We start from the raw sequence: 10,529 nt of genomic DNA, 5'->3' as shown, positions 1-10,529 counted from the left end.
CCACATATCTTCTCCTCAATCTGTGGGTCAACTACACCAGATCCAATTACAAAGCTATATTCAATCTCATTTCGAGCTTAAGTAGGAAAAATGGTATTGAATACAAAATAACAAAATGAGATTAATTGTTTGGAAAAGAGAATTAGTAAAAATCTTTGTAATAAAAATGAGCCTCCAGAGCTTTTACATTTAAACTTACCATTTGGAATTTCGGAAATGAGTGGATGATCTTTCAGAATGATCTTGTACTTAATATTTACCAAGTCTCCAGTCTCAGGCATCCCATTATTAGGATTCTGCTCTAAAGTCATTTATCCCAAGAATCAAGTAAAATCTGTGTGTGTGTGCGTATATTTGTACCTCCCTCCGCAATTTATCCTACTTCTACACTTCTAAACTAGTCTTTTCTGTATTTTTTTACCCAGTTATTTCTTCCCTTAATAAAATTCTTTCTTTGCCGTTACTTTTTATTTGTTTTCACGCATTGCCCGCCTAGTCAAATCTTTTGGCGGGTCCTTTGTGGAGGCAAATTATCAAAAAAAGACTAGAGGATCTTAGGAGCAAAGATAGAAGCAGAGAGAAGAGAATTTGAAGGAATGGGTAGATATATAATATTGGATACAGGCGCTATATTGCGACTAGGGAAACATGACTTTATGGACGATGTTTTGTTAACAGTACCTTCAGTAATTCGAGAGGTTAAGGACAAAAAGGCATTGGAGAAGATGTTTTACTTGCAAGATAGGATTCAGGTAATGGAGCCTTCAGAACAGGATTGCGGTTTTGTGAAGAAGTTTTCTAAAGAGACTGGGGATTTTGGGTTTCTTTCAGAGACAGACTTTCAAGTAATTGCATTAACCTTGTCTTACCATAAGAAGTATGATGAAATTTCAAAGCTTAACAGTAAGCCTAGAGAGATTAGTCTTGTTACCAAGTCTGAAGAGGTGGGAAGTTGCGAGAAAGGGATGGATAAGGACTTACAGGAGGTAGAAATGGAGGCAGGTGAGCAGAAAGAACAAAGCACAGAAGATGAGGATGACTGGGAGACTGCTAATGGACAAAGCAGCAGAAGAGAGGAAGTTCAGCCAGAGGAAGATGAGGAAGAGGAGGATGAGGAAGAGGAATGTGAGGAGGATGAGGATGTCTCCAAGGAACTGGAAGATGATATATTTTCTGGAGGATGGATTACCAAGGCAAATATTACAAGTGTTATGGGAGGCTTATCTTCTGGATCCCAGAGCCACTTTGTGGTAGCATGTATGACCACTGACTATTCTATGCAGAATGTATTACTCCAGATGGGTTTGAATCTTGTAGAGATACATGGGTTATCGGTTAAAACTATTAAGAGGTGGGGACTTCTTTGCTGTGGATGTTATACTTATGAGAGAGATACAAGCCGAAAGTTTTGTGGAAAGTGTGGAAATGCTACTTTAGATAGAGTTCCAATTAAAGTTTCTTCTGATGGAACAATTGAATTAGACTGCTATAGAAAGAAAGTGAACCTAAGAGGAACTATTTACTCTATTCCTAAGCCAAAAAGAGGTGTTAGAAATCAAGAAATCATTTTGGCAGAGGATCAACTTATGATTGGAGGAAGACAAAGGTTACTAAACCATCAAAGAAAGAAATGGGAAAAGGCTTGCAAGGAAAGGGACCCTTTTTCTAATAGTGGAGCTGATCTTGAAAGCAGTTGGGGGAAGCAGTTTGGAAGCTTTAGGTACCCCGAAATAAAGATTGGAATGGGAAGAGGAAACCCAAATTCTAATAGTTGGCAGAAGAAACGTAATGGTAAGAAAAAATGAGAATTTTTCATTTTTCTCGGACTCAATATATTAATCATTATGTTTTCACTGCTATTACCAGAATCCAAGGCTTAAGATGACTAAGATTGTTTCTCAATTTTGACTCGAATATTATCAGAGTTTAATAGGTATGGATTTGGAATTAGACATTTAAGACACTGCTTTTTCCTACTTTTTATTAAAGAGAAGAGCTGTAACATAAACCAAATATACTTATAATCATAATCTAACAAAAGCCGATCTAGAATAAATATTAGCATTTTTTTTTAACCCAAACTTAATTACTCTAAACTTAATTTTCATCATTCTATATATGCATGCAAACATTCGCCCGCCAAAAAGCAAAACCAAACTTTGACTTATAAATTCTTCAGATTTGCATGTAACCAGTTTTACCACGTGTACTAAAAACTTCTTTAAATCAACCCCTCACCTTAAAATGGTCAACCGCCCATTATATCATTAATTCATTTTTTTTACTTTTAATGCATTTTTAAATAAGTTGGAGGCATAAAAATTCGAGCACTTTGGCGCCAATTACAAAAAGTAAATATGATGTTAGCAAATTAAAGATGGACGCGTCTAAGATAAAGACGAGAATATATAAAGTTTGAAAAGGATTTCTATAAGAATAATTTAGGATAAAGTTTTTGTGAGAATTGGATTCATAAGTATCAGTTTGAAGTTAAGATAGATAATTTACTGGGAAATAATTAAATGACTACAGAACCAGAGGTAAAAGAACAAGTCCTTTCAAAAAAGGCATTGAAAAAGCAAGAAAAACAAGCACTTAAAGAAGCTAAAAAAGCAGAGGCAAAGAACAATCAGCAGCAACAACAGCAATCAGTTCATTGGAGTTCAGTTATTGTACATTCAACCGAGGCATCTCCATATGGAGTAATTCCCTTTAATTGCAAAATTGAGAGCAGGACTTTTTCAAAGATTAAGGAATTGAATTCTAACCAGAAAGGTGAGAAAATCTGGTTAAGAGGTAGAATTACGGAGTCCAGATGTAAAGGATCTTTAGGATTTGTATTGCTCAGACAAACTTTCTACAGACTACAATTAGTTGCTGATGCTAATAATGGTAGTTCTAAGGAAATGATTAAATGGCTTGGATGCCTTCCAATTGAGAGTATGATCGATGTATATGGCACTATAGTAGTTCCAGAAACTCCAGTGGTTTCATCAACACAAGATATAGAGGTTTCGGTTGAAAGAGTTTACTGTGTCTCATCGGCTTGCAGTGAATTGCCTTTCCAATTAAAGGATGCTAATAGGGTTGAAACTGAGGATGAGGATTCCACGATTATTAAAGTTCTACAAGATGTCAGACTGGACAACAGAGTATTGGACTTGAGAACTTATTTGAGTCAGGCAATATTCAGAATTCAATCGGAAGTATGTAGATTGCTTAGGGAATTCCTCACAGAAAGAGAATTCATTGAGATTCATACTCCCAAACTTTTACCAGGTGCTTCCGAAAGTGGTGCCACTGTATTCAAAGTAGACTACTTCTCAAATACAGCTTGCTTGGCACAGTCACCTCAACTCCATAAGCAAATGTCAATTTGTGGAGATTTGGAAAGAGTCTTTGAAATTGGTCCTGTTTTCAGAGCAGAAAATTCAAATACTCACAGACATTTATGTGAGTTTGTTGGAGTTGATATTGAAATGAACATTGAAAATACTTATCATGAATTGGTTGACGTTTTCGACGCTATGTTTAGACATATATTCCGAGGAATCAATACTCATTGCAAGAATGAATTACTTATTGTCTCGGAATATAATCCATTTACTCCTTTCGTCATTTCAGAAAAAACTCCACGCCTTACTTTTGAAGAAGGATGTAATCTCCTTAAAGAGGCAGGCGCTGAAATTCCAGAGGATCTGTCTGATTTTGATATTTCCTCAGAGCAGGAAAGATTACTCGGTAAGTTCCATACTAAGAATTTTCTAGTAAGATTGAAAAGAGCAGGTTTTGAGAAGAGCATACATAATTTAAAGTGTTATTGGACTTGAATTTCAAATCCATAGTTCCTTCTCATTCCTTTTGCTTATATCATCTTACTATGATATTGTTATCTTTCAATCGATAATATTATAAATCTTTTTGAATATATTTAATTATAACTAACCTAAATCATTAATTTCCTATTTAGGTTCTATTGTCAAGGAAAAATACAACTCAGATTTCTATATGATGCTTAAATATCCACTCAAAGTGAGACCTTTTTACACAATGCCTGACTTTGATGAACCAGAGGTAAGTTAATCTTTTATTTCGCCTCCCAAGAAATATAGAAAGCTTGAAAGTATAAAATAGAGAGAAGAAGCAAGGGGATTTAGGGATTTTAAGGGAAAATTGAAGATTTGCTTTCTTATTGAGGGATGATGATTGTTCATTCACCCATAGCCTGTAAACTCAAACGTGTATTTGCACATGCGTGTAGATACAGCTACGTTTGAACCCTTGATGACAACTTTTCATGCATCACCAACTGACCTCAATATAGCTCTTCCCCATATTCCCATACTTCCTTTACCCACTTTTCCTCCCTTTTACTTCTATAAGGAGCAATATAGACAGCTTGGGAGGCGTTCCCGCTTTTGCATGCAAATAATTACCGCCAATTTCCCCACATTTTAGAAATGGTCCAATTCTTTTGACTTCTTTATGAGAGGAGAAGAAATATTAAGTGGAGCACAGAGAGTACATGATTACGACTTATTAGTAAAAAGGTGCCAAGAGTGCGGTGTTTCAGAACATTCTCTTAGAGACTATTTGAACTCATTCAAGCTAGGCGCTCCTCCTCATGGCGGATGTGGAATTGGGCTTGAAAGAGTCATTATGCTCTTTTTGAATCTTGGAAATATCAGGAAGTCTTCAATGTTTCCTCGTGATCCAAAGAGACTTAGTCCATAAAGTCTTATTTTATTTGACTCTAATTATGGTTATGCTAGACTGTACACCAATATTGCATACTCATTATTTAGTACATATACATTATTAGATTAAATATCTATTTATGATTCTATATTAAAATATTAGTGAGCTTTATATAACACATCATTATCACTCTAAAAGTTTTCTTTAAACAAAGGCAAATTTTTTCTCTGGCATTTTCGTCGCCTTAATGTCTTTCTGTTATTTTACTTACAAGATAAAAATATTTACCCGTAGCTCCAACTTTATTCTCTCTATTGTATGCAGAGACATAGACGCATTGCCCCGCCTGGCACGAAGTTAATAGAAATGTAATAATTAATATAAAAAAAAGGTAAAAGGGTACCCAGACATAATAAATATTAAATAGAGTAAAGCAAAATTAAATAGTAAAGTTTAATGGCCAAATAAGAGGCAAAAAAAAGTTAAATTAAATATATAACAAAAGGGGGTAAAAAGAGGTAAAATAGAGAAAAAACGTTTGTATAGACTGGACTATAATATGATCACAGGTACCTGCGGGGAATTAAAATAATTGACTAGAAAAGGTTTATGACTCTTATGTACAAGAAAGGAGAAAAATTCGTTTTAAGAAATAAATTGTTAAGAGGAAGAGGAATTTGGTAGAGTTGAGTTTCCAAGTGATATTTAAACTTAATTGGGAGGCTGATTGGAATAAATAGTTAATAAATAAATAGAGAGAGAAATAAAGAAAAAAGGAGAGAGAAATAATAAATTAAGAAGTTTTGAATTCAAGGTGAAATAAAGGTAAAAAACTTGACGAGTTGAATAGTAAATAATATGGAAGAAGGATATGATTGGGACCAAATTAGCAGCTTCCAAATAGTGGATGGAATGAATATTTCAAGTTCATCATTATTGGATGATGAGCTATTGATAACGTCACCAGATTCATCAAATAACGGTAATAGTGTTTCATTGGAGCAAAGAGAATTCTCCAGACCAATTTGTTCGCCTCTTTCACAGTTTTTAGTAGGTTCTGACGGATCTAATTCAAAAAATGTAGGTCAAAAACATTTTTCACAACACCAACATACTAATAGTGCTGGTGGTGCTGGTGGAAGTAACTTTAACTTAAATAACAGCCATTCTTCAATTGTTGGTGAGTCTCAGCATTATGGATTACAATCTGGGTTAACAAACTCTGGAAATAATATTAGAGATAACTCAATATATAATACTGGATATCAATTTAATGATACTGAAAAGATTTCCACAACTGAAAAGGAATTTACTAAACGTAAACGTCCATATAGTAATAATAGTAATAACAATATCAATGTTGGTAGTAACTCATCCAATAGAATTGGTAACTGTACTCAAAATAGTTTATCTGGAATTACCAGATCTGTTATGGGTATTGGCGGAATTGGAGCAGGAGTTACAAATAACTCATTAACTAAGACTCCTACCAAGACTCGTACCAGAAAAGTGCGAGAAAGTTCGGATGATTTTGGAAATTCTTCAAGCGGACCGTCAGTTCATTCAAAGTCTGGCTACTCTTCAAATTCATCAGGAGAAAGTTGTTCTTTTGGCTCGTCTTCAAATATTTCGGAAGACCTTAATTCTGTTAAGTATTATGAAGGATTTAAGCTACCTCTCGGAGACCTTGGAAGAAAAATGCTTCTTAAGAAATTGCGTGAAATACATACTCAAAACCCAACGAAAATGGAGAAGGCTCTTACTGACCATGGACTTTCTTATACAAGAATTAGATTCGCAAGTGTCCAACAACTTTTCAAAATCTCTTATGTATGCGATGTATTTGACTATGCTCTGAGCATACATTGTGAATTTGGAAGGCCAAGACATAGAGATTCTTCCAAAAGTGTCCAACTCTCCTCTGTAAATTCAAATTCAAATATGATCCAACAACAATCGCACTCAAATATATCATCCAGAAGAGTAATAGATTCTCAACAGCATAACAATGGACTCAGTGGAGGAGCTGCAGTACAAGGAGGTATTTCTGAAAAATTTGAATCGCATTCTGCTATCGGCAATACAAATGGAGGAGTTATTCCAAGAGGACAAGGGCTTTTGGATGATTCTTCAAAAGTATTAGGAAAACTTGAGACCGATTTAGATACTTACACACCAGAAACATCCCCGTGTAGTCATCGATCATATTCCTCCAGTAAAAGTCTTTATTCAAAGGATTCGAGCTTGATTTCTAATACACCATTAAACAAGATTGAACATGATATTACTTCACCAATTTCGATATTCTCCACTACAAGTGGTTCACCATCCTCACAAAGAAAAAGAAGAGGATCTGCAAAGTCAAGTTATAATTTCTCACCTCCCCCTATTCCCGTTACAAACTCTCCAATACAATCAGGAGACCCAAAAGATATATCTTCCTTGAATCCAGAACTCTCTAACTTTATGAATAACCAGAACCTAATTAATTATAACATAATTCAAGGTAATGTATCCAATAATAATATGAATGGAAACTCAACTGTTTCAGGATTTAGTACACAAAGTGATGTTTGTACCAGCCATTTTCCTGATCATCAGCAGCAACTTCACCATAATATTGGGCATTATAACAATATAAATAACCACATTCAAAATGGAGGCCGAGCTCCTCACCATCCTCCTCCTTCGTACCATAAGAAACACGAAGAACATGAACCTTTGGATTCGATGATTTCCATGAATAGCGGCTCAGATAGTATTTTACAAAAGCCAGCAAAAAGACAAAAGATTAGATCCAAAAAGAAGAATACTTTGGCAGATATTAGAAGTGAGCCTCCAACACAGGCAACTTATTCTTATTCCAGCTCAACTCAGCCTGGAATAAATAATGGTTCGAGTATATTTGTCTGCGGAGATATTGATGAGATTTACTGTACCTCAACAATTAACACTGAAGTTACCCCCTTTTACCAACCGGAATCGGAGATTGCTCACCTTGGTGAATTTGAGACATCTCATCATAGTCATAATTATCATAACCATCACCAAGATTCAATCCATTTTATTTCTTCGACTGAATCACATGACCAGAATATTCCAATTTGTTCAGCATTTGGATCACCCTTTGATTCTTCTTTAATTATTAGCTCTTCCCTGGATACTGAAAGCTCCCAAAATTCTGGAATTATTACATGTGATAGCCCAACATCATTTTATCTGTATTCACAACCAAATATCTCTTCCAATTATGATGAATATATGGATTCTTCTTGTCTCAATGGATTCCTTACTCAGGGCTTAAATTCTATAGAAATGCTTAATTCGAGCGAGCTAGAAATGGACAACTTTGACATTGGATGTCCTTTAATTTCAATTTAACAAAGTTCATTAACTTCTCAAAGACCGTATGTTGTTTTGATAGACATTAATTATTACTGCAATACTCTTTTGGTAATAATGATAACCTTTTATATCCAGTTGAATCTTAACTTCGAATACTTCTTCCTCATCCAAATCAAATTAATAGTTTTTAAGCTTTTGAGATAAATGATTTATGTTCATATTTCTATATTCATTACGTCATCCCGATTATTATAATGCTTTTGAAAATATTGTGTATTTTAATATTCAAGTTTTGGAGCAATATAAGCACTAATTTGCTGTTATTTGCTTGCGCTCTTTTCTATTGAGAGGAAACTTGAAGCTTTGAAATTTTGGTATCAGCAATTATTTAACGATTCAGTTGCTTTGGAAGAGTTAATTAACCCTCTTCGAGGGTCAACTAATTGCAGAAAATTTCTCTTTGCCTCTGCAAAATAAAAAAAAACAAAGGGCAACACATTTTTTTGTTATTTTTTATTTTTCTCTCTTTTTTTCATTTTTATATGTAAAATATTCATTTTCGTGAATATTAAGCATTTCCAATTTTTAAATTGAACGTTATTGCTTTTTAATATTTTTTTCAAGGTTTTAAGTTAAAGGGGGATACAAACCAAAGATTAAATTGTAAATCAATATTAATTTATGCTTGAAATCGACATAGTGGAAGCAAAACTATGTCTGATTTACAGAAACTGGATTCCAGGTACCTGAAAATACTGATTTCAGCAATTCTAATCATTGGTCCTTGTATTCTGTACTTTATTTCAACATCAAAATGGCTTTTTATGCAACATAATTACTTGTTAATTACATTGAGTTATTTACTTTTCATAATTATGACAACTTCCATGGTATTGACGTTTTTGAAAAATCCTGGAGTAATAATACCACAATCCAAGCTCAGCAATCCACCCTGCTCCATAGATTTACAGATTAATGCACAGATTGTTAAAGTCAAGTTCTGCTCTAATTGCAAAATGATCAGACCCCCACGAACTGTTCATTGTAATATCTGCAATCATTGCGTAGATAGGTTTGATCATCATTGTCCCTGGGTAGGAACATGTATCGGTGCAGGAAACTACAAATTGTTTATTTTATTCATCTCAACACTATTTTTACTTGAACTAGCCATGCTTTTGGGGTCATGCAAAATGGTAAACCATTTTACTTACGAAGCCTCACATATACTGAATTTGGGAAATTCTACCAAAATCTTTGTTCACACAATGAATCACTCTGCTGGAGCTGCTGTAGTTATTGGGTTTGCCTGTTTTACCATCCTATTTTCACTTTCTCTCCTTATATTCCACTTGTATATTGGCGCCATGAACAAAACTACTTATGAAGAAATTAAAAAACTTTATAGTGAGACTTCAAATCCATGGTATTCTGGAATTTCAAGGAATATAGCTGAGTTGTTTCTAAGTCCATCTCCAAAATTTAATTATTAGTGCGATGATTTGCATTAACTTTAAGTATTCTCATCAAATTGGTTGTTTAAATCAGCGCCAGACTCATCCATTTTAAGCTATTAACAAGTACTCTCATTCAAAAAGAACATATTTTAGTCTTTTTTTTCTTTAATTAAGATTTTATACTCCATTGAGAAAATTATTAATCAACCATAATAAATCATTATCAACCTCATGATGGAAACCTCTTATAATGAAGAAACTGGAGAAAAAAACCTTCTTCAACTAAATCTTGCAAACCGAGTTTCTGAAAAACTTGCAAAGACTGGACTTTGGAAAAATATTAATGTAAAATGGTCACACAATATTCAGTTACATATTGTTACTGCTGTTCAAATCTTATTTTCTTCCAAACAGTATCTCAAACTTTCTACCTTTATTCCTCTCAGCGATTTAGACCATATTGATTCCTCCTTTTTTGAAAATTTGCAACAAGACTCAAAAATCATTCTGCCTTATATCAACTCAAAAATTAGTCACTATTATGTTCTTGCTATTGTTAGTAGTGATGACGAACTTATACTTCAATCAGTTAACTTTGATCTTAAGAAAATTGTTTGATCCCAATTTTTTCATTCAATTACTTTAAAATTTATGATGTTTTGCCATTTTTTTAGAAAATGTGCACACCCATATTATATTATTCTTCCACATGCAAAACATACTTGCATTACCGGTACTAAAATTATTCACTGATAACACTTTCATCCACATGGAAAAAAATAATTATTGCATGCAATATAAAAATAAATACACGTAATGACAGCCAAAATATATTCAAAAAAAAAGAAACTAAGAAATAAAGATTTTTCTTATATATAATTTAATTAAAAGTTTATAGCAGGGCTAGTAGTAGTTAAGGTTCAAGTTAAATTACTTTACATTTGCTAATTTTAGAATCGCTTCCTCATTCTTAAGCTCTAAATCTCTAGTGATGTACTCGAAGTCTCGTTTAATGTCGAAATTATAATC

General features: G+C 33.7%; 7 protein-coding genes across 7 annotated transcripts; 6 read left to right on the top strand and 1 right to left on the bottom strand.

Moving 5' to 3' along the window:
• Positions 1–77: 77 nt before the first annotated feature.
• Positions 78–311, bottom strand: Chro.70179 (hypothetical protein). The annotated part of the gene is made up of 1 exon (XM_663498.1): positions 78–311. The coding sequence occupies one exon, from the start codon at positions 309–311 to the stop codon at positions 78–80; it is 234 nt and encodes a 77-aa protein (XP_668590.1).
• A 285-nt stretch (positions 312–596) lies between these two features.
• Positions 597–1,805, top strand: Chro.70180 (CG2972 gene product). The annotated part of the gene is made up of 1 exon (XM_663497.1): positions 597–1,805. The coding sequence occupies one exon, from the start codon at positions 597–599 to the stop codon at positions 1,803–1,805; it is 1,209 nt and encodes a 402-aa protein (XP_668589.1).
• Positions 1,806–2,522: 717 nt separating this feature from the next.
• Positions 2,523–3,830, top strand: Chro.70181 (aspartate--tRNA ligase). Its single annotated transcript, XM_663496.1, has 1 exon — positions 2,523–3,830. The coding sequence occupies one exon, from the start codon at positions 2,523–2,525 to the stop codon at positions 3,828–3,830; it is 1,308 nt and encodes a 435-aa protein (XP_668588.1).
• Positions 3,831–4,485: 655 nt separating this feature from the next.
• Positions 4,486–4,734, top strand: Chro.70182 (aspartate-tRNA ligase F10M23.210). The annotated part of the gene is made up of 1 exon (XM_663495.1): positions 4,486–4,734. One exon carries the CDS (start codon positions 4,486–4,488, stop codon positions 4,732–4,734), a length of 249 nt encoding a protein of 82 aa, XP_668587.1.
• Positions 4,735–5,556: 822 nt separating this feature from the next.
• Chro.70183 (hypothetical protein) lies at positions 5,557–8,079 on the top strand. Its single annotated transcript, XM_663494.1, has 1 exon — positions 5,557–8,079. One exon carries the CDS (start codon positions 5,557–5,559, stop codon positions 8,077–8,079), a length of 2,523 nt encoding a protein of 840 aa, XP_668586.1.
• A 677-nt stretch (positions 8,080–8,756) lies between these two features.
• Positions 8,757–9,536, top strand: Chro.70184 (hypothetical protein). The annotated part of the gene is made up of 1 exon (XM_663493.1): positions 8,757–9,536. The coding sequence occupies one exon, from the start codon at positions 8,757–8,759 to the stop codon at positions 9,534–9,536; it is 780 nt and encodes a 259-aa protein (XP_668585.1).
• A 195-nt stretch (positions 9,537–9,731) lies between these two features.
• On the top strand, positions 9,732–10,118 carry Chro.70185 (hypothetical protein). Its single annotated transcript, XM_663492.1, has 1 exon — positions 9,732–10,118. One exon carries the CDS (start codon positions 9,732–9,734, stop codon positions 10,116–10,118), a length of 387 nt encoding a protein of 128 aa, XP_668584.1.
• Positions 10,119–10,529: the final 411 nt, after the last annotated feature.

This window comes from Cryptosporidium hominis (genome assembly GCF_000006425.1).
Source record: "Cryptosporidium hominis TU502 chromosome 7 CHRO017055, whole genome shotgun sequence".
In the NCBI taxonomy this organism is placed as follows: Eukaryota; Apicomplexa; class Conoidasida; order Eucoccidiorida; family Cryptosporidiidae; genus Cryptosporidium; species Cryptosporidium hominis.
The sequence above is the reverse complement of the archived record's forward strand: the minus strand, read 5'-3'. Positions and strand labels throughout refer to the sequence as shown.